Source organism: Camelina sativa, chromosome 6 (assembly GCF_000633955.1).
Source record: "Camelina sativa cultivar DH55 chromosome 6, Cs, whole genome shotgun sequence".
NCBI lineage: Eukaryota > Viridiplantae > Streptophyta > Magnoliopsida > Brassicales > Brassicaceae > Camelina > Camelina sativa.
This window is the reverse complement of record NC_025690.1, coordinates 717,257-745,174: the sequence shown is the minus strand read 5'-3', so window position 1 is coordinate 745,174 and position 27,918 is coordinate 717,257. Positions and strand designations below refer to the sequence as shown.

The 27,918-nt window shown below is 34.1% G+C and overlaps 3 protein-coding genes and 1 pseudogene across 6 annotated transcripts in view; 2 read left to right on the top strand and 2 right to left on the bottom strand.

Moving 5' to 3' along the window:
• On the bottom strand, nt 457–6,734 carry LOC104789967 (sodium/hydrogen exchanger 7). Its single transcript, XM_010515651.2, has 23 exons — nt 6,463–6,734; nt 6,290–6,340; nt 6,097–6,188; nt 5,941–6,018; nt 5,700–5,857; nt 5,508–5,609; nt 5,301–5,418; nt 5,166–5,218; nt 5,021–5,086; nt 4,884–4,928; nt 4,679–4,731; nt 4,013–4,197; nt 3,851–3,895; nt 3,645–3,752; nt 3,204–3,432; nt 2,822–3,124; nt 2,546–2,643; nt 2,335–2,466; nt 2,040–2,258; nt 1,740–1,946; nt 1,389–1,659; nt 983–1,284; nt 457–887 (listed from the first exon to the last, which is right to left on the bottom strand). The coding sequence occupies exons 1-23, from the start codon at nt 6,668–6,670 to the stop codon at nt 585–587; spliced, it is 3,426 nt and encodes a 1,141-aa protein (XP_010513953.1). The 5' UTR covers nt 6,671–6,734; the 3' UTR covers nt 457–584.
• Nucleotides 9,967–13,075, top strand: LOC104789965 (transmembrane 9 superfamily member 3). Its single transcript, XM_010515649.2, has 7 exons — nt 9,967–10,188; nt 10,431–10,471; nt 10,610–11,195; nt 11,295–11,432; nt 11,521–11,677; nt 11,752–12,236; nt 12,528–13,075. Exons 1-7 carry the CDS (start codon nt 10,037–10,039, stop codon nt 12,745–12,747), a joined length of 1,779 nt encoding a protein of 592 aa, XP_010513951.1. The 5' UTR covers nt 9,967–10,036; the 3' UTR covers nt 12,748–13,075.
• LOC104789966 lies at nt 12,898–14,232 on the bottom strand (annotated as a pseudogene).
• The window catches only part of LOC104789963 (serine/threonine-protein kinase BRI1-like 2), an 8,575-nt gene continuing 5,573 nt past the window's right edge, over nt 24,917–27,918 (top strand). The window contains exons 1-2 of one of the 4 annotated variants that reach the window (XM_010515648.2): nt 24,917–25,820; nt 25,887–26,794. In XM_010515648.2, coding sequence (XP_010513950.1) covers nt 25,085–25,820; nt 25,887–26,794 — 1,644 coding nt within the window. In that variant the 5' untranslated portion in view covers nt 24,917–25,084. The other 3 variants (XM_010515646.2, XM_010515647.2, XM_019246585.1) reach the window with 3 other exon arrangements.

Sequence of the window (27,918 nt, the reverse complement as noted above, 5' to 3'; positions counted from 1 at the left end):
CAACTAATCTCTAAGATATGTGAAAGGTTGGATTTATATGCTGATAATTTGAACGTTCACATTAGCTAACTATAGTCTATATAAGTTATAATTATATATCCAAATGTTTTTCTTGAATATTAGAATTCACGAACCATGGCATTAATTATAAGTTTCGCTGGGTAGTTATAGTTTTGCGAAATACCCAATATTACTTATCCGTGGTGGAGTCGGGGTCCAAACCAACCTTTTCTTTTCCCGTGATAGAAAAATTATCCCCCACTTAGTAAAGAAGAAGATGGACCGTTGTAGACTTGTAGCCAAAGAAATTAAAAGAAGAAAAGAAAAAAAAAAGTGGGAGGAGATAAATGAGTAAATGACTACGTAAACAACAAAAAAACGAATATGATTATTTTTCTTTACAATATTGGCAGATATTGTTTTAACAAAAGAAGTTATATACTCACCAAAGTGTGGTAGACAGAAAGAAAAAAACCTTGATTCGTTGAGTAAATATAAGAAGATATATTTGCTTTTTATTCTTTTGCTTTTGCACAAGAATGAGTAAGCTAGCAATTTTTTTTTGTTTACAAACATCTCTATGCTCATAGATCGTTCCTGAAAACGATTTTACTCGGAGAGTCGATTCTCACGACGATCCCTTCATCTTCTTCATCATCGCTTGATTCTTCCATCCTTGTTCGCCTTGTGCTGCTTTCCGCTTCCAGTGGAAGCTGACACGCATACTTAAGTGTATCAAGCTGCTTCTTGGTCACAATTGAACCTTCTGATCTGGCTGATACGAGACCCTGAGCTGAGTTTAATGGAAGTTTCTTGTACGATAAGTTATCTTGTGACTTGTTATTATATATCCCACCGAAACTTGCACTCCTTCTGTACAGATTAACCTAATTGAGAATATCCAAATACGAGAAGCTTCGGGTTAGATCGAGAAGGTCATCGATTATCTTAAATCAATCTCAAGATGTGATATTTTTCCTACCATGCTGCCAAAAATGCTGAGTTGCATTGCTCGTTCAGACAAACTTAATGTCGTTCTGTTTATCTCTTGTTGCTTTTTGGCTTTGTAAATACTTTCAGGCCAGCTCATGAGTCCTTTGTGTTCTTTACGAAATGATCTCTGAAGCTGATCAGAGCTTGAGCTACGTGGTGGTGTTAACGAAGATGGTCTTCGATGTAGAGTCCTATCAGCTCCTAATGCTCCTATGTTGAAGACGATTGCTCTTGCCCTTGTTTCCACACTGTATTGTGTTCCTTGTTGCGAGAAACTCACTCTCATGATACCTGTGGTCAAAAAACAAAAACACAGTTTTGATTTGATTCGGTTTAACGATTCGCTGACCTTTAAAGGGTTTTGATTCTTTTGTACCGTATGTGCAATTCATTACCTGAAGGTTCTGATGAATTATGGAAGCTTTGATTCCCGTTAGAAGGTAGTAATGCAGCGGGAGATGCTATAAGCTCTTCTTGGATACCAACTGGTTTTACGAATCCTTCTAATAACAAACCAACGTTGTTATAATTGATTTCAATTGATTCTCCAGATACATATGTTGTCAGTTTCGAGCTTTCAGCAGAAACAAGTCCTCGTAATTCTTGCATTGCCACTTTTTCGAATATCTGAGGACGCAAGAGTTTGAGAAGAACCAGTGCACTTTCCTGCAAAAATGTGAAAGAATTTGATGTTATGAACAATCAAGAGAGTAGTCTCTTCTTCTGTAATTCCAATAGAGATGTACCTGCCAAAGGAAATCATCGATGGTAGAATCTGATTGTAGAATTGAGAGAATTTTTTCGCTATCGATAAAAACACAAAGAACCATGGAATCTGTAATCATGTCACACATATATGGCTTCCCGGTGAGGACTTCGTAGAGTCCCAATGTACTACCATGAGAAAAAGTTGGATGCAGCGAGTGATTGTTGCTTAAGCTTTTGCTTTTCCACTGTAGGATTATAATAACACATTCAGTGATGTAGAAGGTAAGGAGTAGATCTTTAGAATTATGACTTGAAAGTAAAACAAAGTTTTGGGTTACCTTAACAATGCCATCGAAAATAAGCCAGACTCCATTTGGCTTTGAGCCTTCTTTATAAAGCGTGACACCACGTAGCTTCATTGGTTCTTTTTTCGAGTGTTTTAGAGGTTCACATATTGCAGATGGAAGAGCAACAGATAACGGATGTGAGGTGATCATGTCGCTTAATTTTGGAAGTTTTATCATCGGAGGGTTTCTCAAAAGCTTCTTCAAGCCAGTCTGTGGAGAGCGAGGGAAATAACATTAGATAAAAGAGAATGGACCATTTGTTGTAGGAATTATATTCGTTTAGTACCTGGACAGCATCATGAAGATGAGCGATTTCTTTTTCTTCCAACAAGCCAATCTTCTCAAGGTTTTGAATGTAATCGAGTAAATGATTCAGCACTGAATGTGTTACTTGTTTTGTTTTCACAACACGGAGAACCTAAACACCAAGTCAAAGATTATATGCAATTCATCGCGAGAAAGATAAATCACTCAAAAGAAGTGAGACGACTCTCAACCTGCGGAAGTGAAGATCGGACATTTTCCAAGAACTCTTTCGCAGCCTCTCCTTCCCTTTTACTTTCATTGATTACAATGGAACCAATATTACTCTCCCCTGTATAGAGAAAATAGATAACTAAGAGACAAAAGCGGGTTGGATGAAAGTATTGTTCTAATTAAGTTGAGGTACTTGCAAACAAAACTTCTAATAGATCAACAAAGATCGTCCAATCATATTCTTTTCTTCTATTCATTGTATCCAAAGTGTGATCCAGAATCTGAATTGCACATACCTAAAAAGTCATACAATTGTTGCCGTGCAATTGTATGTGCGCGAAGAAATGCAGCGGAAATGTAGCAAGCAGATTCCAGTCTTTCGACAGCAAAGTATGTGACCAACTTGCGTGGGATAATTTTAGAATGAAGAAAATTGTAGTAACTCGGGAACTTAACATGCGGTTTTAGACCTTTCCAGTCACATAAAGACTCTGTAGAAACCCGATCCAATGCCTCATCCACTGACTGCATCAGAATATTAGCAGTATTTTCAGATATTCTGCCCTCATCAAGCATCTCCCAGTAAGCTGATTGGACACCTGATTCATCCAGTTTTCAAAGTGTCAATGATCTGCCAATAAAAATAAAGAGTATTGGAAGGTACATGATCATAACTACCATTTAAGAACCGTATACGTATGTCCTTTAAACTCTTAGGGTCAAGATTTTCAGTTTTAGAACCATTGTGAGGATGAACTAGTTCCCCTTCTGAATCTTTTAGGCTCGAAATATAATTTTGAACGGTAGACCAGTCAGCGGGTCCTAGCTCCTCATCGTCTCCTAGGTCTTGAAATGCTTGCAAGGCCTTGTTCAGCATTTCGTACTTTGTATATTCCAATATTCGTTTCTGTCAACAAAAAAAGTGAAGAAATTTCAAATAAATTAAGGGGTTGAGCATTTTGAGATAAGAGTTGCAGGGTTTGTTGGAGCCAATCATGAGCTAGCTATTGCTGAATGACACGGGCATAACCACAGATTTCTTTGGTACCCCAACGACAGTATCATGATTCATCGATTAGCATACTAAAGTGGAAATGAAGTTTGTGAAAAGAGTTTGACCTTTGTGGCTGGTAAACCATCCATACGAAGAAGGCGTAGAACAAATTGGGTAGTGGATCCATTAACTATCAGAGTTAGGAATACAATTCCACCTGTGAAGAAAATAAACTGCAAAACAACTGAGACTATCAAGAGGGAGACATGATACTCTTCCATAATTCATTTAGGCTGTCAATTACACCTGGCATACTATTTCTAGAACTTACCAATGTTCCCGTCTCTGTGCTGAGAAATGAATTTCCGCTTGATTGCTAAAACAAATAATTGAGAATACGGTAGGTCAACACTGAATCAATGTACCTGAATAAGCGACGTACATAAATTCAAGAGAGAGAAGAACAATCTTGATAATGTTCTTGAAAACTAACTTTCACAGATAAAGAAAGCGCGAGCGCCACTGCACCCCTCAAACCAGACCATACGAGTATAATGGCTTCTTTCCAATCCAAGCCATAGCCAACACGACATAACAACGGAAATAAAACTCCAACAACAACGCAACGCGATAGTTGGATGTAAAAGTACAGTAGAAAGAGGAATCCCCATGAATTTCCTGTAAAAAACATGGGACATCGAGAGTTGTTAAACCAAGATATATTGTTACGAGAAGGTCAATGATATTGTGTGCCTTATGTGGGTATGGTTCCAGAGAAGGAAAAACAAAAGATAAATCCAGGACACTATATCTCTGAAAGCTACTGACTAATCAACTCATTGGTGAAAGACACATTATTTCAGTCCTAGCACAGTGTATATTTCATCACTTCTCAAACCAACCATGCCAGGTTGTTACCATTTTAACTAATTCACGCTAAGGAACAATTGACCCGTCGAGAAACAGATACCACAAATAAACAGGTTTGATCAGTAATAGCAAGCTATGATAAGAGGTGGAGAAATGCAATGACTAGGGACCCAAATTCAATAAGCAATTGGCGGTAGAAAAGTTTGACGGGAACTATGTTCAAACAACCTGACTAAAAATCACTTTTAGCTAGAAAATTATACTGCAAACTTATAACAAATAATGACACCTTGGTAGGCAATCTTATCGCTGTCGAGAATGCCTTCAGCAATGACAACACCACTGCAAAAAGGAATGAGAAACAAACAACTTAAATACTGTAGGACCGGCTAAAGAGTAGACTGCAGTAAAATAGCTTTTTGCTACCCATAAGCTTATTTCTTAGGGTTGGCATGGCCTAAGCATGGGATGAGTCTATATGATTATGCCCTTACCTTAGGATAAAAATCAAAGTATTTGCAATATATGCGACCATTTCCCTGCACAATTTACCGGAAAAAAATTGTATTACATAGATCAACCTTTTTCACAGAGTTCAAAACAATTCCACTTCCACAAGTTTGAGAAATACCAGAAGTGATGCAAACTTTTTTGACTGTCACCTTTAAATGCTGTCCTTGCAAATGCAGCATAGAACCTGTAACAGTTATTATTATACGAAGTGGGGTCTTACATGATAACAGAAGAAAGAAATCAATGAGGTCACTGAGATTTACATGCCCAAAGTCATCACGGTCAAAACACCAGAAGCATCAGCCCACTCTTGAGCCTGTCACACAGTAGCTAAATCTCATTTGTATACAAAAGTAAGATCTTGATACAAAATTTTCAAAGTCTACAGAAAGACGTACAGTGTAATATGCGAAGTAGCTCACTGCGATCGTTAGAGTAATCTCTATTATGGTGTCATTAAATATGAACCTGAGCCAAAGAACTGAGGCAATGCCAAAAGCCAGACCAATGCCTACACTAAACAGACAGAATCATACGTTATAAATGTACGATGCCAAGAACACAACAACTCGATATCACCAAAAGAGGAAAAGATCAAGACATACGCTCCAAGTGCCACTTTAACCAGAAATTTGATTATAGAACTCCAGTCAGAACTATGCCCCAAAACCATCTTTAAGAACAACTGGAAAACCACAATTGCAGTCCTGGAAAGTTTTTCCAAATCAATAAATTGGAAGCATAAATTAAGCAGAGACTATGACAGAAGATTAGAAAAGGTTAACAAGATTGATTACCCATCATTCATCAGGGATTCCCCTTCAATAACGGTGCTTAGCTTTTTACTAGCACCAAGCTCTTTAAGCAAAGCAACAACAGCAACAGGATCAGTAGCACTCAAAAGTCCCCCAAGCAACAACGACGTTTTCCAGTCCCAGTCATACGGAAACGTAAGCTACAAATAGCATTTTTATAGTATACTTTTCACTACCTCTTATTTTATAATACTAGTTAATCTTAGACAACAGCATACCTTACCTTAACAAGTGATCCAAGACAAAACGTTGAAATGAGAACTCCAGGGCCAGCAAGTAGCACCATCTGTCCCAGACACCTCTACAATAACCAAAAGCGTTTAGCATCTATTTCCCTTCAACTTAAGGCTTAACTAGGGAGTTTCAAGAAAAAGCAAACCTTGATCTGGTGAACTTCCATGGAAAACGAACTCTCGAAAAGAAGAGCAGGAAGAAACACAGCCAAAAGAAGCTCTGGATCGATCTCATTCCCTAACAACAACATTAAGAGAGATTGTAAAAATTCCCAAATTGAATCAACGCTTTGCTATTTATATAGATTTGTTCAACAAAAAACAAAACTAACAACTTACAAATACGAATCCCATGGCCGACCTTGCCAAGGTTATGATGAGTTCCATATTCTGAAACATTCAAAACACTCAATGATCTTTGTAGACTTCTTCCAAAAAAAAAAAAAAAAAAAAAAAAATTCAAATACAATTGAAAAATTAAAAAGCCGAATTAGGAATCATCGAAATCGAACCAAGGGATCCAAGAGCAATTCCGATAACGAGGAGAGCGACGGTGTACGGAACCCTAGTTCCTCGAAGCAAATGCCTAGACGCTATACCGAGCACCAGAGACATTCCGACGAAGAGTACGGCGTCGACAGGGCTAGATTCTTCTTTCGAAGAAGAAGAAAGAGACGACTCGGCCTCCTCCTCCATAAGTCTGTACGGAATCGAAGCCATTGAAACAACAACGAGAGTGAGGAAGAAGAAGAAGAACTGTAGAAAGCTTCTTATGAGAGCTGAGAAGAGAATATATATATACACACATGCGTGTATATGTATATATATTTGAATTAAAATATTATGATTATGTGTTTGTTGGCTCCTAAGTCCTAATCAGTAATTAGTGATATGATTCACTATTGATCATGTGATTAATCATGTTAAATTACAATATTATTATTTTACTGTTTGTCTGTTTCTAAGATCTCGAATTGACAACATGACAACACATCATTACGTTTTTTTTTCCAATATATTTTTCACAAATTTCAGCCTGACCAGATCTTCTAATTAGGAGCTAAACAATATACAAGTTCTTATTATAACTGAAATTAATTATATACTAGTTTATTACAGGTTTTGTATTCCTTAGCTTTTATATGTGTATATATATAGGAGTGACTTAGTGAACAGGAATTTAAAAGACTTTTAGAGTTTTATTCCTAAGCAAGCTTTTAAGCCAGACAGTTAGTGATATTCCAAAAGTTGGTTTGGTCCTAAAAGGCTAAAAAGATTCATGCTTATGGTCTTTTCTTTTACCTTTGATAACCTTCTTACTCGTTTAAAACTTGACAGCGTTTTGATTTTTTCAGTCGGCTATCTAATAAAATTGGACAAAAATAGTTGATGTGAGTGTGTTTTTGCTTTGTGGCCATATGTTTATGGTTTGGAAATACGTGAAAAAAAAAAAAATCCACTTCCACAAAATTTAGTTTCTAATCTCCAAACTGCAGTTACCATTCTTCTCAAAATCTTACTAGTAAAACTTTACTTTGGGAAATGAGTAATCAAAATCATTATTGTTTACCCAATATTAGTGAAGATAGAAGTGTGTATAAATGCAAGTGAACTGTAAATTATGATCACTCTGATTATTAAATATAAACTGATTGGTAAGTGGTGGTAACCCAATTGTGAAATATATAATTGAAACCTAGTTAGTCGAATCCAGATCGAATTTGTGTTTGCAAGTAGCTATCATCTGACATCAGTAATTTAATTAATACTAGTATTTTTGTTTGTCTATAAGAGTTATAAATTATATAATTAGATAAGGTTAAATGGATCGACCAATTAGATCCAATCAAGTATGTCGAAAACATTATACATCTGAACTCGTCATTTCTTGGCAGAGTTATACAACTAAAGCATAACTACAACAGAAGATTACAAACCAAATATATAGTTTTTAATTTTTTAAAAAATATATTTTGGACCGTTAACAAAACTTAAAATATGTCCAAATTATTGCAAACGTCGTTCAGATAACGCAATATTAATTATGAGCTCAGCGTTTTTTGCTTTTAGATAAAATACTACAGAAAAATGTAAGAAGATAAGTTTGTGCCAATTTAAAATTCTCATAGTACGTTCGCTTGTCAATGTTGAAAAACAGGGTTTGTGGAGACAAGTTTGACCGATGCATGAAATGAAAACATTGTTTAGTCTTATTGTCTTTGGACGCTCAAATAGAAAAGAAGAACAATTTAAAGGATTCAAGTTTAAAAAATGAAATATGTAAGTAGTTAAGTATATTAGGTCCGTCCGGAGCAATCCACAAATTATCTATGAAAAACTTTATAGACTAGGTTCGAAGAATTCATTCTCCATATAGGTTCGAAAGCAATTCACAATCGACTATGTAACGTGTTGTGACTACACTTGCTAACCAACAACATCAAATGATTTTGTACCGGCGTAGACTCACCAGCCAACGATATATATGCCATTTAGATTGAGAGAGACCATCGGTATCACAACAACATTTCCATAGAAACTCACATCTTAATCAAGGCTTTACACAGACAAAACAGATTCACGATGCAATTTTTGCAAAGAGAAAACTCATAACATTCAAAAACCTTTTGGGAGTTTGGCTAAAGTATGACTAGCTAGAGTCATTAATGTTGGATTTTTCCTTTTGTTTTGTTTTTTTTTTTTTTTTGGTCAAGGAATGTTGGATCTTTTGTGTAAAAGAATATTGTACAGCTGCTATAAAACCTTTTCATGTAATGAAAATTCACATATATACAAAATTTATCCAAAAAATAAAGTTGTTGTCATCCATATTAGTTGTGATCATATCTTTTCCACGTAACGAATGAAATATCTTAACCATAACCACAAACTGTATATAGCAATATTCCAACAAAAGAACCATAGCATTAGCAATATTCGAACAAAATATATTACAAGCCACAAAGCATAGCAATATGCCAATATTCCTACAAAAATGATCCAACACACCTATATATATATGACTTTTTGATAAATATATTCCAAAAAAGAAAATCATAACAACAACAACAACACTTGATACGCGACATAGGTGTGCATTGGTCCGACAACGTAACTAAGGTCCCAAAATAATAAAACGACGTGATTGTTTCCTATCATGGGACTTTCTTGTAGTTTGGGCCTTATGTCTCATATTGAATTGTAAAAGCCAGTTAGTTATCTATCACCTCACTTATCTATCCTTTTAAGTTTTTCAGAGACGAAAAATATAATTAGAAAACCTATAAATGGAGTGTTGTAATTTTTATATGACATCAGTTTCATCCCAGATGCTTGGCTCCTTAGTCCTTAATAACAACATCTTAGCTTTGCTGATGATGTGTTGGTGCTTTGCTTTTACGGATCAAAGTCTTCTATTAGGGGATTCTGGAGGAATTCAAGCAAGGTTCAGGGTTTAGTGGGGAAGAATTTGATAGGGACAGTCAGCTTTCTACAAGATTTGGTGTGACTCAAGGCTCTTTGCTAGTAAGAATTTGATAGGGACAGAAAATAACAAGGCTCTTTGTAAACCGCTCCATGATAGAATTAACAACAGATTCACATCGTGAACAGCAAGATTAATATAACAATCGAGCATATAAAGTTTAATTGCTTCAGGTTATTGCACAACCTTTTCATCTACCATTCACAATTCACAAGTTCCTTTCGTAGAACATCTATAACAATATTTTTCATTAAATGTATAAGCACAGCAAAAAAAAAGTCGACACATAATTAATTAGTAAAAAGAAAAATAATTAGTATATTAAAAACTATCAAAATTTCATATGTATAAAATGTTGCAAAAAAATTGGAGTTTTATTTTCTTTACATAATGCTTTTTTTTATCGAATATACTGAATTTTTTTTTTATGCATAAAGTTATTTTGTAGGAAAAAATTGGGTTATTAAATACAAAAAGAAAAAAAAAAGATAGAGACAAAAATATAAAAACATTATCGTCATTTCATTTGCCGTAAGCGTTGCTCACAAAATATAAAGCAAAACTCAGATCTCACGATTTTATTTCTTCCCAATTCGCCCATCATGACATTATCGACGACGCTGCTCCTCTTCATCGGAGCTCTCATCTTCTCCGGCGCCGGTTATGTCAGATCCGATGCCTCTGACCACCGTTACAAAGACAGCGACTCCGTTCCTCTCTACGCCAACAAGGTCGGCCCGTTTCACAATCCCAGGTAAAATAATCTATTCTACTGTGCGTGTCGGTAGGTTTTGTTCAGATCTTAGGTTTAGATCTGAGATTCTCTTTGGACTAGTGTTTGATTTCTCAGTGAAAGCTCCGATTATATCGAATTTGTATTGTGACATCGAAAATTTTCGATTCATCATCATCCTCTAGAATGTGTAATCTGATCTCATGAAAATGTTACTATAGATCTTCGATTTCATCTTCATATGTTTGATGATTTTGTCGCAGTGAGACGTATCGGTATTTCGATCTGCCCTTCTGTATTCCAGGTACTCAATTTGTGCCGTTGTTGTGAAATTTCTTATGTTAAGTGATAAAATTGGAGTGTGATGGAATGAGAAATAAGCTCAATGTTGTTTCAGATTTGTGTATTTTTGGTCATATGCATTGGTTTTGGTTTTGTGCAGAGGGTGTGAAAGATAAGAAGGAAGCTCTTGGTGAGGTTTTGAATGGGGATAGGCTTGTTAGTGCTCCATACAAGCTTAACTTCAGAGATGAGAAAGACTCTGAGGTTTACTGCAGAAAGAAGCTTAGCAGAAAAGAAGTGGAACAGTTTCGAAGGGCTGTTGAGAAAGATTATTACTTTCAGATGTATTATGATGATTTGCCTATCTGGGGATTCATTGGTAAAGTTGACAAAGAGAGCAAATCTGATCCTAGCGAGTTCAAATATTTCCTCTACAAGCACATTCAGTTTGAGATTTTGTACAACAAGGACAGAGTGATTGAAATCAATGCTAGAATGGATCCTCACTCGCTTGTGGATCTCACTGAGGATAAGGAAGTCGATGCTGAGTTTATGTACACTGTGAAGTGGAAAGAAACCGAGACTCCTTTTGAGAAAAGAATGGACAAGTATGCCATGTCTTCTTCTCTTCCTCATCACTTGGAAATCCACTGGTTCTCTATTATTAACTCGTGCGTCACTGTCCTCCTTTTGACTGGTTTCCTTGCAACTATCTTGATGCGGGTCCTTAAGAATGATTTCATGAAGTAAGTTTTGGCTTTTGAATCCTGACTTGCTTTCTCTTCAACAATGCACGTTTTTTTTTTTTTTTTTTCTGAAATTAACCTTTTCCCCAACTTTCAAAGGTATGCCCAAGATGAGGAAGCTGCTGATGATCAAGAGGAGACTGGATGGAAATACATTCATGGGGATGTGTTCCGGTTCCCAAAACACAAATCTCTCTTTGCTGCATCTCTCGGTAGCGGTACTCAATTGTTCACTCTGTAAGTCTTGTTTTCAGCTTCCTTCACATAATATTAATTTCTTCTTTGCCATTAGTAACAATAATACCCCTCGTATGTGTGTCATCAGCACCATCTTCATTTTCATGCTTTCACTTGTTGGAGTGTTCTATCCATACAATCGCGGAGCACTTTTCACTGCTTTGGTCGTTATCTATGCTCTCACATCTGGGATTGCCGGATACACTGCCTCCTCTTTCTACTGTCAACTTGAAGGAAAGAACTGGGTATGTAAAATCCTAAACCCGTTACATAAATAACTCTTTTAACAGAAAGTAATAAAACTTTTCTTTTTTCTCAGGTGAGAAATTTACTGCTCACTGGAGGTCTCTTCTGTGGCCCACTATTCCTCTCCTTCTGCTTCCTAAACACTGTGGCAATCGCCTACAATGCGACCGCCGCTCTTCCCTTTGGAACCATTGTAGTGATCGTCCTCATATGGACACTAGTCACTTCGCCTTTGCTTGTGTTGGGTGGTATTGCCGGTAAAAACAGCAAAGCGGAGTTCCAAGCTCCATGCCGTACCACTAAGTATCCTCGGGAGATCCCGCCACTCCCATGGTACAGGAGTGCTGTACCCCAGATGGCCATGGCTGGTTTTCTTCCTTTCAGTGCTATCTACATCGAGCTCTATTACATTTTTGCCAGTGTCTGGGGCCATCGTATCTACACCATTTACAGCATCCTCTTCATCGTCTTCATCATCCTGTTGATCGTCACTGCTTTTATTACAGTTGCCCTCACTTACTTCCAACTCGCTGCTGAAGATCACGAATGGTGGTGGAGGTAATTTTTTCAACCCAATCTGGTTTTCATTGTAGTTTTTGATATATGGAATACAATTTTCTTAGGTTTGCTATGTTTTGGGTTTGGGTTCAGAATCAGTTTTTTTTCCATTATATTCCGTTCAGTTACCAAATCGGTTTGGTTTGTTTCAGATTGGTTTCTTAGGTCGGGTTCGAATTTGAAACAGTTAAACCTGATTAGGCACATCTATTAATACTTCCATAGATTTTAAATTCGTATTAGAAATTGAATTGGTGATGATAAAGCTACATTGTTATAATACGATTGCAGATCATTCCTATGCGGTGGATCGACTGGTGTGTTCATCTACGCATACTGCTTATACTATTACTACGCAAGATCAGACATGTCCGGTTTCATGCAAACCTCATACTTCTTCGGCTACATGGCTTGCATTTGTTACGGTTTCTTCCTCATGCTTGGAGCCGTTGGATTCCGATCTTCTCTCCTCTTTGTCCGCCACATTTACAGGTCGATTAAATGCGAGTAAAACTGTTGCTGGCTAGTCAGTCACCTTCCCTTACGATTTTTGGTAGAACAAAGAAGATGATAAACCCGTCCACCTGGTAGATAAAGAAGAAGGCTTCTTCAAAGCCAGACACCGAATACCAAAATGGCTTTTATGGTCTGATTTTCTTAGGGTAATTTACGTAAAGTGCTTTTAAGTTCTTCTATATATACAATATTATGTGGTGTTTTGTTATCTGTGATACGGACTTGGACAAAACTGCGATGTTGTTTAGCTGAGTCATTCTCTCTTCTCTACTACTTTAGGGAGTTGTTATCTTCTTTTTTTTGGTAATTAATTAATTACTTTGTATCCTTTTCTTTTATATTATATTATATTCTATAGACGAAAATACTCGATTAAGATACTGCTCATGAATCAAAAAGCTAATCTATTCGATCAACAAAATCTTCCGAGAATTATGATGAATTGTGATCTAATCAAACAAAGTGGTGAGGGAAGAAAAGAAAACACCGAGGTGCCACCATTTGCGCAGCCGTGGAGACTTAATGATCGTGACCTTACATGTCATACAATCATAGAACAACACACTCAACTCGTGCCTCCACATATCGTAATAATCCTTTATGTCTGCAGTGCCACCGTAACGACCGTAGATCAGTGCCGTTTCCAACGGTGGTCCTTCCCGATTTCTTGTAATGTACAATGTTGCATTGACCGTCTCTAGTTCGCATTCCCTGGCCGCATGCAGCATCCATCCTAAACAACATCATCATCAACAACAGCAAATTATAAACATTTTTTTTTTTAAGTCAAAGGCATATATTAATCTCATCAAAGTTATAACAAACTGATACCTATACAAGATTGGATATATATTCAAGTAATTAATATTATTTTTAAAAAAGGATTAAATGATTTCGCAAAGTACCTTAATGGGACGTACCACCCTCCTATCGTACCGTGGTAAGTAAGAGCTGTCAACGAACCGTAAATGAACTCTTGGCAAGCGTCCTTGACTTTGTTCTATCTTAACCACTTGGTATCGTTCTGATTTACGTTGTCCACCATCATTATATTCGCCCTTGAGACACATTGGTGTCGGAGGAAACCACCGGCTTTGCATCTCGTACACACCGGCGTAAGCAAAGCCGATGAAGAAGACAACAACTAAGAAGTAGCCGAGCCGTCGTGGTCGAAGAAACATAGCGGCGTTGCCGAGAAGGAACACGGCGAGGAGAGAGACGCTGAAGAGTGTCTCAACACGTGGCGTACTTGGCCAGTGGTCGTAACGCATGATGAAGTGATACAAAGCGTGGCGGACGAGAGGAGCCGAGAGGATCAAAGTGATGACCGGAAAGACGATGCCTGCGACTAGATTCCATGACTTATGGCTTTGTAACTTCTTCATTGTTTCAAAAAGTTTTTGGAAAATCTTGTAGATGTTACATTCATAAAGATTGGTATTTTATACAAGCAGAGATAGTATCTATCTAGATAGAGATAGGAAAGCTAATTAGATAAGGACTATAGCTAATTAGATAAGGACTAGAGCTAAATTTTCTCTGAGTGTCCGGTTTTGTTAGTTGATTTGGGCCAAATTGTAATAGGCCTTAAAGCCCATTAAACAACAATCTGACACCATGTCAGAGCTAGAAGACTAACAAAAGACAAGGCGTGCTTATTTATGTTATAGGGTTGATCGAATTCATCATTTCTCCAACTCATATTTATAATAAATGGTTCTATTTTCGAAAAATATTAACATCTTTGGGATCGATGGTAGTAATAACAATGATATCGCTTTGACGGGCCACAACATCTAAAGTTACTTTTCACACTTTGTCAATTCTTAACACAAAAATGGCTCATGGTTTGACAAACTGATCATAAAATATATATGTAAAAATATCATTTTCACAATCAAATCGCTTGCATGGTAATATATACGCCACGTGTTTACTGTATTCAGTAATAAAGTTTTTTAAAAAAAGCTGAATGTTTTTGACAAGGAGTAACAGGAAACAGAGACAGAGTACAACACACCAATCATTTGAACACAGTAAAAGATTAAAAAAAAAAAGTGGATAAAGAAGAAACGCGTGCCATTCACGACAGCTTTGGTCCCTCCTCTCTCGAGCCTCCCGTCATACAACTTTTTAACGTTTTATAAACTTAAATTTGTTTACAAATTAATTAGTACTATATTTCAATAAATCTTCTCACATCATCACTTGTTTGTAATACAATCCCTTAAAATTAGTTACAAAATTAGTTACCAAAATTCTAAATCTATGTATAAAAAAAGAAGGAACAAAACCAATTTTATCATATATGTTGAGCATCTTCATCGGCTATAACTAATAAATTCTTTAAAACTGGTTACCAAAACCGTATAGAAACTAATTTGGAAAATACATAATTGTCATTACATGGTCTAAATATTTAAAATAAGACAAATAATCAGAAAAAATCACAACACTTTCTATACTGTAGTTTTATTTTATGGTATATTCTTTACTTATATTGTACCTAAACATTGAAAATTGTTACTATTTATTGAAAAGTCGTTTACAAAAGAAACATTAGTTTTGTAAGAAATTACAAATCATTGGAATCTAGACAAAATCAATTATTAAGGAGAGGGTATTTTGAGTGTTGGATATAAAGAACTAATATAAGATGAATATTTTGGGAATTTTAGATATTTTTCAAAATATTTTGAGAGGTTTTGAGAAGTATAATTTTCACTAACTATATAAATTAAATATTCAAATGGAGACTTTATATATTTCGTGAAATAATTCTCCCCTTTGGAACGGGTAACTTCAAAATTTTAGTATTTTTAAAAAACAGTTAGATAGTTTGTTAAAATTGTAATTTTTTTTGGATATAAAAACTAACTAAATAAAAATAAATATTCAAGAAGAATATGGGTATCCTGTCTAAATTTCTTATTCAATCTCTATTAAAAAATTGCCTAACAAGTAATTATTTAAAAGAGAACAATCATAATTGTGATATTCTAGTTTAAGGAGAGATTTAAAAGAATTGATTTAGTCACCTATATCACTAAAGTGCAGTTTTCTTTTCCGTCAAAGGTCCTGAGAGAACTCTAGAGTTAAGCATGTTTGAGTTGGAGTAGTTTTAGGATGGATGACCATCCGGGAAGTGATTGTCGGAACTGTGCGAGTGGGAACAAAACACATGAAAAGATCATGTGGTGATTTGTAGGGATGGTAAACAAATCTTTAAAGCTTTCTGGACGTAGCAAATTGACCGACGGATATGGATGGGCCTACTGGCCAGGAATGGACGTTGGCCCACTAAGCGAGGTGGGCCCATGGGCCGGGAGTGGACATGGGTGAACCCACTAAGCAAGGTGATGATCAGAGTTGGAACGGGACATGATAAAACAGGACAGGGACGTGTTTACCATTCCAAATTAGATTCGTCTAGGTTATATACGTGTAATAATCCAAAGTAAAACCAAACTTAAATTATATATTTTGCCCGTGATGTAGTACGGTTTACTACCTTGTTTACAACTAAGTTGGAACACGAATATAAAAATATAGTACTAGTTAATTCACATCATCACTAGTTCATCACACCGTATAATACAATTTACCATTAAGTTGGAACACAAATATAAAAAAAATTACAAAATGGCAAAAATTACAAAATTGATTCAGCTAAGTGAGTTATATAAATAAAAAATAGTTATCGGTTATATTTTTTTTATATACATCACATATACATAAATTAAATTGCTATAAAAAAAGTTTAGTTTGTCCAAAAAATGAAAATAAAATAAAAATAAAAGCATGATTATGTTTATAAAAAATTATCATTGCTAATTGATTAAAAAAAATTATGTTTTTCCAAATATTAGATGTTTTATATAGTTAATTGTATCGGGAAAAACTCATATTTGATTCAAACATTACAAATAAAACATAATTACTATTTATTTTTCTTATTCCTTACAAAAGCTTTAAAAAAAAAACATTGCTTTGTTTGTAACTCTCCGAAGATGAGTATTTTGTATTTGTAACTCTCTTCAGTTGAATCTTCTATTTAAAAAAATTCTCACATAGCTCTATTTTTTATTTTGTAATCGCTAGGTCCACCCTATCTGCCTTAATTAGTGATTAATCTTTCAAAAAAATCAGTCATCCGAGTATTCTGTCTAATCCGATTATTCCAGACAAAATTCATTTATTTTTAAATACAAGAATAAAACAGATTTTTTGTTTCGTTATTAAACATTTGGATCGAGAGTTTGTGATGGTTTACATTAAATTATGTTCAAATTTTGAAAATCATAATTTTTTTTAAATATGTTTTCATGTGTTTACTATAATTTCAAAAATAATATTATAGTTTTATATTTTATATTGTGTTTTTCCATTAACAGGAACCAAACTACATATAAGTAATATTCTATATTTATTATTTTAATAAAATTGCTTTAAAACTTCTCTGATTAATCTTCATTTAATCTTCAAATTTCTTGGTAGGCGTTAGACGAATTTCTTTAAGCAAGAGTTGAACCCAATATGAATTGTATCTCCATTATAATTTGCTAACTAGATGTTCTTTTAAAAACATCTAACATTATATCCAATCATGATTTCCTTACTTTGTATAAAGTATGGATAAGATAAAATAAAACAATCATGTTTTATTTTTGTAACTTTTGCTAGCTTAGGCAAATATTAATTTTATTTCCAATTGGTTTTAATAAGAATTTTCTTTTGAAACATCTAATATTATCTTAATATCCACACAATAAAAAGATAAATAAAGCATGGTTTGATATAATTTAGATGTTTTTAAAAGGAATTTTTACTATGCATAATTATTTTGAAAATAATGTCTATATTTGAGTAAGCCGGCAAGCGTTATAAATAAAAAATGATTATCGTTTATTTATCTTATCCATAGCATATACTTTACTATGGTTAGAAATAATATTTAATATTTTAATAAAGAAATAATATTTGATATACACTATCGTGAAATGCCCATTTTCTTCCAATGCTTGTAAACTTTCAATGTATCCTTTATTGCTTGCTATTCTCATCGCTTTATGAGGTTTTGTCTTACTCGCAAGCTAATCATCGATATAGTATCTAATTAGCTCATCCGCTGCTTGGAAGAAAATGAACATTTTACGATGGGGCTATATCGTAAAATCAGAAGCCAGTTTATGGCAATAGCTCACCAGATATTTGGTGATGAGAAACTCCATAAGATATTTAGTGAAAACGTTGTTAAAGAGGTTAGTTACATTTATTATGAGATTAGATAATGTCCCATGCGTCGCATGAATTTGAAATTAATATAACAAAATATAATAATATACTTTTAAAGAAGTTTAATAACTTGTTGAATGAATTGATTATTTAATAGTTTATATTACATAGATATTCTTTTAAATAAGTATTTTTCAAACCTTATACAAAAATTATTAAAAAATTCCTTCAGTTATGGTTTTATAGCTTTCTTAGTTCCTTCAATAGTTTTTCCACTGTCAAAAAAATGCAAGAAAACTTTTCTATTATTTATTTGATTATTTAGATTCATTATGAAAATAAATATTATTTGAGATGATTAATCGAAAACTAAAGACGCTTTTTCAAGATGATTGATGAAGTCATATTTATAAATCATATGGAAAGTGATTCTTTCAAAGCTTATACAAAAATTATTAAAAAATTCATTCAATTATGGTTTTATAGCTTTCTTAGTTCCTTCAATAGTTTTTCCACTGTCAAAAAAATACAAGAAAACTTTTCTATTATTTATTTGATTATTTATATTCATTATGAAAATAAATATTATTTGAGATGATTAATCGAAAACTAGAGACGCTTTTCAAGATGATTGATGAAGTCATATTTATAAATCATATGGAAAGTGATTCAATTATATCAGTATAAGTGACACCATAACCTAATTTATATATATTTACAATTCATAATAATTTGGTTTTAATAAATTAATAAATTATATGTCAATTAAATATATACTGATAAATGATATATGATTAGAAAAAATATAAATAAGTGAATAGAAATTGAAAAAATTTTACATAATAATTTCATGTGAATTATTTATCTTAAAATGAATAAAAAATAAAAGCAAAATGGGAAATATTTGACATATCTTAAGGATGACAAGTAGAATTGAAAATAAAACTATACATCTTGATGTTCATAATATAGGAATAATATATATGTAGTACTATTATGATATTTACACGATGATGATGATAGTATGATGATGTTGATATGACGATAATAGTATGATGATGGTAGGATGATAATGATGATAATATGATGATGTTGGTATTATGATGATCAAGAAATTGATGGGTTAGTGGTTAACTCATAAACCCATTATAATCAAACTCATTTGAGTCATGAACTCATTTAATCATCAACTTAATTAACCATCAACTTATTAGGGTTCATAAGTTGAGTTAAATTGAGTTGGCTCATTCATCTTGACCTATTTTGACACCCCTACTAATATCCCAAAAAAAAAAAAACAAATTAGATGATAGAAAAGTTAAATATTTCATCATATTTTAAAACAAAAATATCACACATATATATATATATATATATATCATATCTTACATATATATATCATACACACATGTTGAACTTCTTATAAACATAATAGCATATGCTACACACATGTTGAACTTTTACATAAAGTATAAAAGAATTACAAAAATGCTATAATTAAATATTAATATCTTTTATTATTTGTTCTATTTTTAATTGTCATTAATCATTCATTAGAATGCTATAAATACTATGGAGGTGAAAAAAATAACATAAACACAAATACATACTTGCAATTAATTAAAATTTAGTGCCTTAAAATATGGATATTATTATAAATATGAGAGTTACAAAATATTTGATAGAATATGTAAGTTCATAAAATATATATGAAAAATCATAAAAATAATTTTTTATGACTAATGAACTGAATTTTTGGTTTGAATATAAAATTTTGAAATTACTATAAATATATATATATGACAGAAACTTCAAGCTAATCAAATTGTAATTCTAAATATACATTTTGTTCTCTCTTAAAACGAAATGTATTCAGCTATTTCTCTATAAATTATATATATTCAAATATATTTTAGTTTATTATAATTAGAGTGAAATTACAAAACAAATTAATAATCATATTATGTGAATTATTTCTATTAAAGTGAAGAAATAAAACAGAAAATTAATATTGGAATTTATGGTTAAAAGTAGAAGAAAAATTGAACATCTTGTAATATATTACTTTGATTCAAGTTGTTTTTTTTTACAGATGTTAACTCTTTAGATGAAATGTGTAAGTTCTAGAAGAAAGTTTTAGAATAACTCTAAATTAAAATATACTTTAGTTTATTATAATTGAAATGAAATTATAAAATAAATTAATAATCATATTATGTGAATTATTTTCTATGAAAGTGAAGAAACAAAATAGAAAATTATTATTGGAAATTATGATTAAAAAGTAGAAAAAAAATTGAACATCTTATAATACTTTGATTCAAGTTGTATTTTTTTACAGACTACTTCTGGAATAAAATTTTCGAATGAACTCTTCTTTATTATATAAAATTATATTTGAGATACAACATTTTTAATTCAGTATCTGCCTTGTTGCAGCTTGCAAATAACAGAGACAAGTACGAGGGTTTTGCATATCTAGATGAGATAGTTGGAGAGGTTAGTTACATTTATTATGAAATTATATTGATTCAGTTTTGAAAGACAACATTTTTAATTCAGTATATTTCTTGTTGCAGGATGATGTTTACAACAAATATGTGAACAAGATGTCAATGGATAAAGAATGAGGAGATCATTTTACATTAGACGTTGCGGCAGAATTGCTTCGTGTAGAAATACACGTGATATCTATAGACGTTATTCATCCCAAATACCATGTGCATGTTGGTCATGTGTGGTTGTGTTTTCTGGCTGATGAGTCTCATTATAAATCATTGGTAGAGAACTAGAAGTGATGGATGTTATTTGTTTGCTCTCATAGTTTAGGATTTGTTGTTAGAAACGAGAATGTGTTGAGTTTTTTTTTTTGCGTGGGTATAGGACAGGGATCAGAATCTGAGGATATTTGAAAGTCCTCTCAAGGAAATGGACTTGTTTCTGGATCTCAGTATCGCACATGAAGCCAAAACCATCTTCCTGCTTCTGCAGTTTTTACAGTTCTTAGAAGTAACAATAGTAGAAGAACTAACTCGTTGTTTTAGTCTAGCTATTGTTCACTTGCAGCTACATTTGTACTAAAAGTAAGCTTTCCTGGATTTTTTTGTGAACTTATATATATTTACAATTCACAGTAATTTGGTTTTAATAAATTAATAAATTATATGTTAATTAACTATATACTGATAAATGATATATAATTAGAAAAGTATAAATAAGTGAATAGAAATTGAAAAATAGTTACATAATAATTTCATGTGAATTATTTATCTTAAAATGAATAAAAAATAAAAGCAAAATGGAAATATGTGACATATCTTAATGATGACAAGTAGAATTGAAAATAAAACTATACATCTTGATGTTCATAATATAGGAATAATATATATGTAGTATTAATATGATATTTACACGATGATGATGATAGTATGATGATGTTGATATGATGATGGTATGATGATAGTATGATGATGTTGATATGATGATGGTAGGATGATGATGATGATAGTATGATGATGTTGGTATTATGATGATGATGATGATAGTATGATGATGTTGATATGATGATGATAGAATGATGATGATGATAGTATGATGATGATATTGATATTATTAGGTTGATAATGAAAAAATTGATGGGTTAGTGGTTAACTCATAAACCCACTATAAACAAATTCATTTGACTTATGAACTCTTTAATCATCAACATATTTAAATCATCAACTCATTAGGATCAAAATTTTAAATTCATTTTGACACATGTACTCCTCTCTCAAGCCTCCCGTCATAGAACTTTTTAACGTTTTATAAACTTAAATTTGTTTACAAATTAACTAATACTATATTTCAATATATCTTCTCACATCATCACATGCATATTATCTCTATTATTTGCATGTGTTTTCTTTTCTCCTCTTTTAATTTTACATAAGTGATATGAATCTACACTTTAAATTGAGAATAAACAAACAACACTAATCAAAATTGAAAAAACTAGTCTAAACCCTAAAATCGAAAAAAACTGTCTTAATTACATCATTGAATTATCTAATGCACAAGGTAGAGCCTAGTGCGGGCACATCTTTGCCTTTTATTTATATAGATTTAGTTGTTTTTTAACTGTAATTGATGGTGCTGAATATATTCGAGTAATTAGATTTGAACCCATATGTACAAGGTATACATCATTTTCTTTGATTTTTGACATAAGTGCACATCATATAAATTATCATTATGTCTCCATTCTCAAAGATATTATCCAATTATTATCGACCTGAACCTATGATTAAAAACAACAATCATCCTTTAAATAGTTTTTTTTTAATCATTTGAACTTCAAGTCATGCTTGGTTGACCATTGACTTTTACACATTCCAGTTAAAAGAAAAAGAACAAAAAAAGACGTTTCTTCCCTACATTTTATTTTAAATTAACTGCAAGTAAATCTGAGTTGCTTTGGTTAAATTCTCAAAACCTCATTCTCAACTTAATCCGGGCTGAAACGTTCGATACATTGAGCGTAAAATGGTCATATATATTCACTACACAAAGAATTAAGGAACACAACAGCAGCATATGGTCAAAATTAAGTCCAATATAGTACTATTTTCTTTCAAAGTATATATCTCTACACATTGGGAAGTTCTAACGTTAATTTCATGCCTAAGTAAGAAGGTTAGGTGAGAACCACCAACCCTATTGGCTATCACAGTATCTAACTTTTATTATTGCATTTGTTATCAGATCTCAAAGGATGTGCGACGCTACCATGATTTAAAATTATACAATATACGCTAATGATTTGTATACCACCAAGTCGATAGCATGTTTATATTTAATGATTTTTAAAAAACAATTAATATACCATAGTGCATTTTATCATAGGTTGACGTGTAAATGCATCTGTTAATATATAGACTAATATAGGCAATACATGATGTTTTTAAAGGAGTAATTAGTACTTGTGGTCGTGTGTGTATTAAAAAAATTATTAACACAGACATATATATGTCTGTATATATATATATATATGAATATGAATATAGATGTACACGAATAATGTCTTCTTTTAACAATAAAACTTTAATAAAATAAAGCTTTGGAAAATAAATTTTGAGTTGCAACACCTACATAAGCAGAACCCTAAAACCTCTGTTTTCTGCATTCTTTAAAATATATGGTAATTTGCGTTTTTAGATCTTTGAATATCGGTATCACTAGGAGCTTTCAAACGATCCACCAAATAATCTTTAAAAAATTGTTTCTTGTGATTATGTATTTTGAGACTTCATGTTGTCACTTGGCATTGGGATACTATTTGGTTAGATCGATTTGCTCAAATTTTGATCACCTTTATTTATGCATCATGAAGTTTTAAATACAAAATCACAAAAAAAAATATATATATAGTTTTTTTAAAAATAATAATAATTTACTATCCCTATCTTGGAGTGTTTCCCTTTAAAAAAGGCAAAATCTTCCACTTAAGATCTCTTAAACTTATGGTAACCCCAAAATGTATTACATGTAGTAATTGTTTATAAGTAAAAACAATAGTTGATTCTTTCTGGGGACAAGTCAAATCTTTGTAGTAATATATATTAATATATGTACAGATGCACTCACTACTCATACTAAATTGGAATTTAGTCTGAGTTTCTTACTATTTTGTTAGCAAGAGTGGTCAAAATAAACTGACGTTCAAGAGAACAAAATTCGTATATAAAAAAGAGATATATAAGAATTAGTGGTAGTGAAAAGAAGAATTTAATAAAGAAGTGTTTAAACAAATATTGGGGGCAAAGGAATCATAACCTCTCATGCCACTAAACCACGAGCTAATTGATGTTGTTTCTTTTGTGGGCCTTTTCACTATTACTCTCCACTATTTGGTCCTTTTTGTTAATATATTTTTATTAAATAGAATCAATAAACTATATACTCGATAGTCGCCAATAGTGTGAAATATAACACACAATCACACTATTATATTTATAGGTGATGATAAGGTTTGCACTATATTAGTTGTTCTAAGAATAATTATTTCTTACTAGAAACTATTGATCTTAAAGAAATAGTCTCTTGTGTAATTGAATGGTAGCTAGAGTATCACCAATTGAACCACTTAGAAATATGACTTTATTTTTAATGTGTATATGACTAATTATCAATGAACTTAGCAACATAGCCTTTTCTTTCTGTTGGATGAAGTAATCGAAGCTAATCGTTTGCTTTCTTTTGCTTACTTGATAGAAATCTACTCGTAAACTTGGTGGGAGAGGGCAAGCGTAATGATAAAAAGGATGGAGTGTGTGACTTGGAACATGATATAAAGGCTTATCTATGGCATTCAATATGATACTATAAACTAATTAAAATCACATAAAAATGTAGAAAGAAGTGAGCAACATAATGGTTACACCATAAAGTTTGTTATTGTAAATTGTAAAGTCACATTTCTGTTCATTCCCCCACGCCTCTCTGCATCGACCGTGAACATTGGATCAACCAAAGTTTTACAAAATACCATTTCATATGCGATGCATATCATGACTAAATTGGGTCCCAATTACTTTGACCACACACCTCACCATATGAAAATTTAGTACTTCATTCGGTTTGTAATGATTTCTCCCAAACTTCATTTTCCAAACGATTGCAATTCTTTTGTAAAAGGTTATTTTCCAAAAAAAAATCTCCCAAAAATTCAAACTTGATGTGATTATAGGGTAAATTTATAATATTATCATCTTCATTAGTTTTATCAATGTATAACAAACTATGTATATACTTAAACTGATACTAATATAGATTTGTTTTTAAAGCATTTATGAAATTGCAATATTTAGCTAACTTGACAAAGATGTTTAGTCTCTCACTCTCACAATTGATATAATAAACTGACAAGCATCAATACTAAAAATAAAATAAAAACAAAAGCTGCTTTTTCTTTTCTTCACGAAAAGCCCTTTTCCATCTCCTTCCTCTGCTTTAGCATCGCCTCAAAGGAGAAAAAAAACTCTCTTTATCATCTAAATGTTTCAACTTACTTCTCTTCTCTCCTTCTCCATTCAAACTCCAAATACCTCCTCCCTCCAATGACTACTTCACCAATCCGGGTTCGGATCCGGACTCGGATCCATATCTCCTTCATCTTCCTCCTTACTCATTTCTCTCTATCATCTTCATCTTCACTCAAAACCGACTCATTGTCTCTCCTCTCTTTCAAAACAATGATCCAAGATGATCCAAACAGCATCCTCTCAAACTGGACACCTCGTAAATCACCTTGTCAATTCTCCGGCGTCACTTGTCTCGGTGGAAGAGTCTCCGAGATTAACCTCTCCGGTAGTGGTCTCTCCGGAACCGTCTCTTTCAATGCCTTCACCTCTCTTGATTCTCTCTCTGTTCTTAAACTCTCCGAGAACTTTTTCGTTTTAAACTCAACCTCTCTTCTTCTTCTTCCCTTAACCTTAACTCACCTCGAACTCTCTTCCTCCGGTTTAATCGGAATCCTCCCTGAAAACTTCTTCCCCAAATATTCAAATCTTATCTCCATCACTCTCTCTTACAATAACTTCACTGGAAAGTTACCTAATGATGTTTTCTTAGACGGCAAGAAACTTCAAACCCTTGATCTTTCTTACAACAACATAACCGGTTCAATCTCCGGTTTAACCATTCCTCTCTCTTCTTGCGTCTCCTTATCCTATCTCGATTTCTCCGGTAACAGTATCTCCGGCTATATCCCTGACTCACTCATCAACTGCACCGGCCTCAAAAGCTTGAACCTTTCTTACAACAACTTTGATGGGCAGATTCCAAAATCATTCGGTGAGTTAAAACTCTTACAAAGTTTGGATCTTTCTTATAACAAACTCACCGGTTGGATCCCGCCAGAGATCGGAGACACTTGCCGGACATTACAAAACCTCCGTCTCTGTAACAACAACGTCACCGGTGTGATCCCTGAGTCGTTGTCCTCATGTTCTTGGCTACAAAGTCTTGACCTTTCCAACAACAACATCTCCGGTCCGTTTCCGAACACTATCCTCCGAAGCTTCGGCTCTCTTCAGATCTTACTTCTCAGCAACAACTTAATCTCCGGTGAGTTTCCGACTTCGATATCTTCTTGCAAAAGCTTGAGAATCGCTGACTTCAGCTCGAATCGATTCGCCGGCGTGATTCCGCCGGATTTATGTCCCGGAGCAGCTTCATTAGAAGAGCTAAGACTCCCTGATAATCTCGTCACCGGAGAGATTCCTCCGGCGATATCTCAATGCTCGGAGCTTCGAACGATTGATCTCAGTCTCAACTATCTCAACGGTACAATCCCACCGGAGATCGGAAACCTCCAGAAACTCGAGCAGTTCATCGCCTGGTACAACAATCTCGCCGGCAAAATCCCGCCGGCGATCGGAAAACTACAAAACCTTAAAGATTTGATCCTCAACAACAACCAACTCACCGGGGAAATCCCACCGGAGTTTTTCAACTGCAGTAACATCGAGTGGGTCTCATTCACAAGCAACAGGTTAACCGGAGAAGTCCCAAATGATTTCGGAATCCTTTCCCGGTTAGCCGTTCTTCAGCTCGGAAACAACAACTTCACCGGAGAGATCCCAGCGGAGCTAGGGAAATGCACAACTCTGGTTTGGCTTGATCTCAATACAAACCACTTAACCGGAGAAATCCCACCCCGGTTAGGTCGTCAACCCGGTTCAAAAGCTCTTTCCGGTTTACTCTCAGGGAACACAATGGCTTTTGTAAGAAACGTTGGGAACTCATGTAAAGGTGTGGGAGGTTTGGTTGAGTTCTCAGGGATAAGACCAGAGAGGCTTCTTCAGATACCATCTCTTAAGAGCTGTGACTTCACAAGAATGTATTCAGGTCCGATTCTGAGTCTTTTCACAAGGTATCAAACCATTGAGTATCTTGATCTTTCTTACAACCAGCTTCGAGGCAAGATCCCAGATGAGATTGGAGAGATGATCGCTCTTCAAGTTCTTGAGCTTTCTCATAATCAACTCTCCGGCGAGATTCCTTTTACGATTGGTCAGCTCAAGAACCTCGGTGTGTTCGATGCTTCGGATAACCGGTTGCAGGGTCAAATCCCTGAGTCTTTCTCGAATTTGTCTTTCTTGGTGCAGATTGATCTGTCCAATAACGAGTTAACCGGTCCGATTCCTCAGAGAGGTCAGCTTAGCACGCTTCCTGCGAGCCAGTACGCGGATAATCCTGGACTTTGTGGTGTTCCGTTACCGGAATGTAAGAACGGAAACAATCAGCTTCCACCGGGAACAGAGGAAGGGAAACGTGTTAAACACGGAAGCAGGGCAGCTTCTTGGGCGAATAGCATTGTTTTGGGAGTGTTGATCTCCGCTGCGTCTGTTTGTATTTTGATCGTTTGGGCGATAGCGGTTCGTGCGAGGAAGAGAGACGCGGAAGATGCGAAGATGCTTCACAGTTTGCAGGCGGTTAATTCCGCCACAACGTGGAAGATTGAGAAGGAGAAAGAGCCGTTGAGTATTAACGTAGCGACGTTTCAGCGACAGTTGAGGAAGCTTAAGTTCTCGCAGCTTATCGAAGCTACGAATGGATTCTCGGCTGCGAGTATGATCGGACACGGTGGATTCGGTGAGGTTTTCAAGGCGACGCTCAAAGATGGGTCTTCCGTGGCAATCAAGAAACTGATTAGACTTAGTTGTCAAGGAGATAGAGAGTTTATGGCGGAAATGGAAACGCTAGGGAAGATTAAACACCGAAACCTTGTACCACTTTTGGGATACTGTAAGATTGGGGAAGAGAGATTGCTAGTTTACGAGTTTATGCAATATGGTAGCCTCGAGGAAGTGCTTCACGGACCGAGAACAGGCGAAAAGCGGAGGGTTTTGAGTTGGGAAGAGAGGAAGAAGATTGCGAGAGGAGCAGC

Coding starts and splice junctions, on each gene's coding strand:
- LOC104789967 (XM_010515651.2), bottom strand. CDS start 6,670: ATGGCTTCGATTCCGTACAGACTTATGGAGGAGGAGGCCGAGTCGTCT. Junction 2,467..2,545: donor TCCGATCTTCACTTCCGCAG/GTTGAGAGTCGT, acceptor CTTGGTGTTTAG/GTTCTCCGTGTTGTGAAAAC. Junction 2,259..2,334: donor ATCTTCATGATGCTGTCCAG/GTACTAAACGAA, acceptor CGCTCTCCACAG/ACTGGCTTGAAGAAGCTTTT.
- LOC104789965 (XM_010515649.2), top strand. CDS start 10,037: ATGACATTATCGACGACGCTGCTCCTCTTCATCGGAGCTCTCATCTTC. Junction 11,433..11,520: donor GGTACTCAATTGTTCACTCT/GTAAGTCTTGTT, acceptor GTGTGTCATCAG/CACCATCTTCATTTTCATGC. Junction 11,678..11,751: donor AACTTGAAGGAAAGAACTGG/GTATGTAAAATC, acceptor CTTTTTTCTCAG/GTGAGAAATTTACTGCTCAC.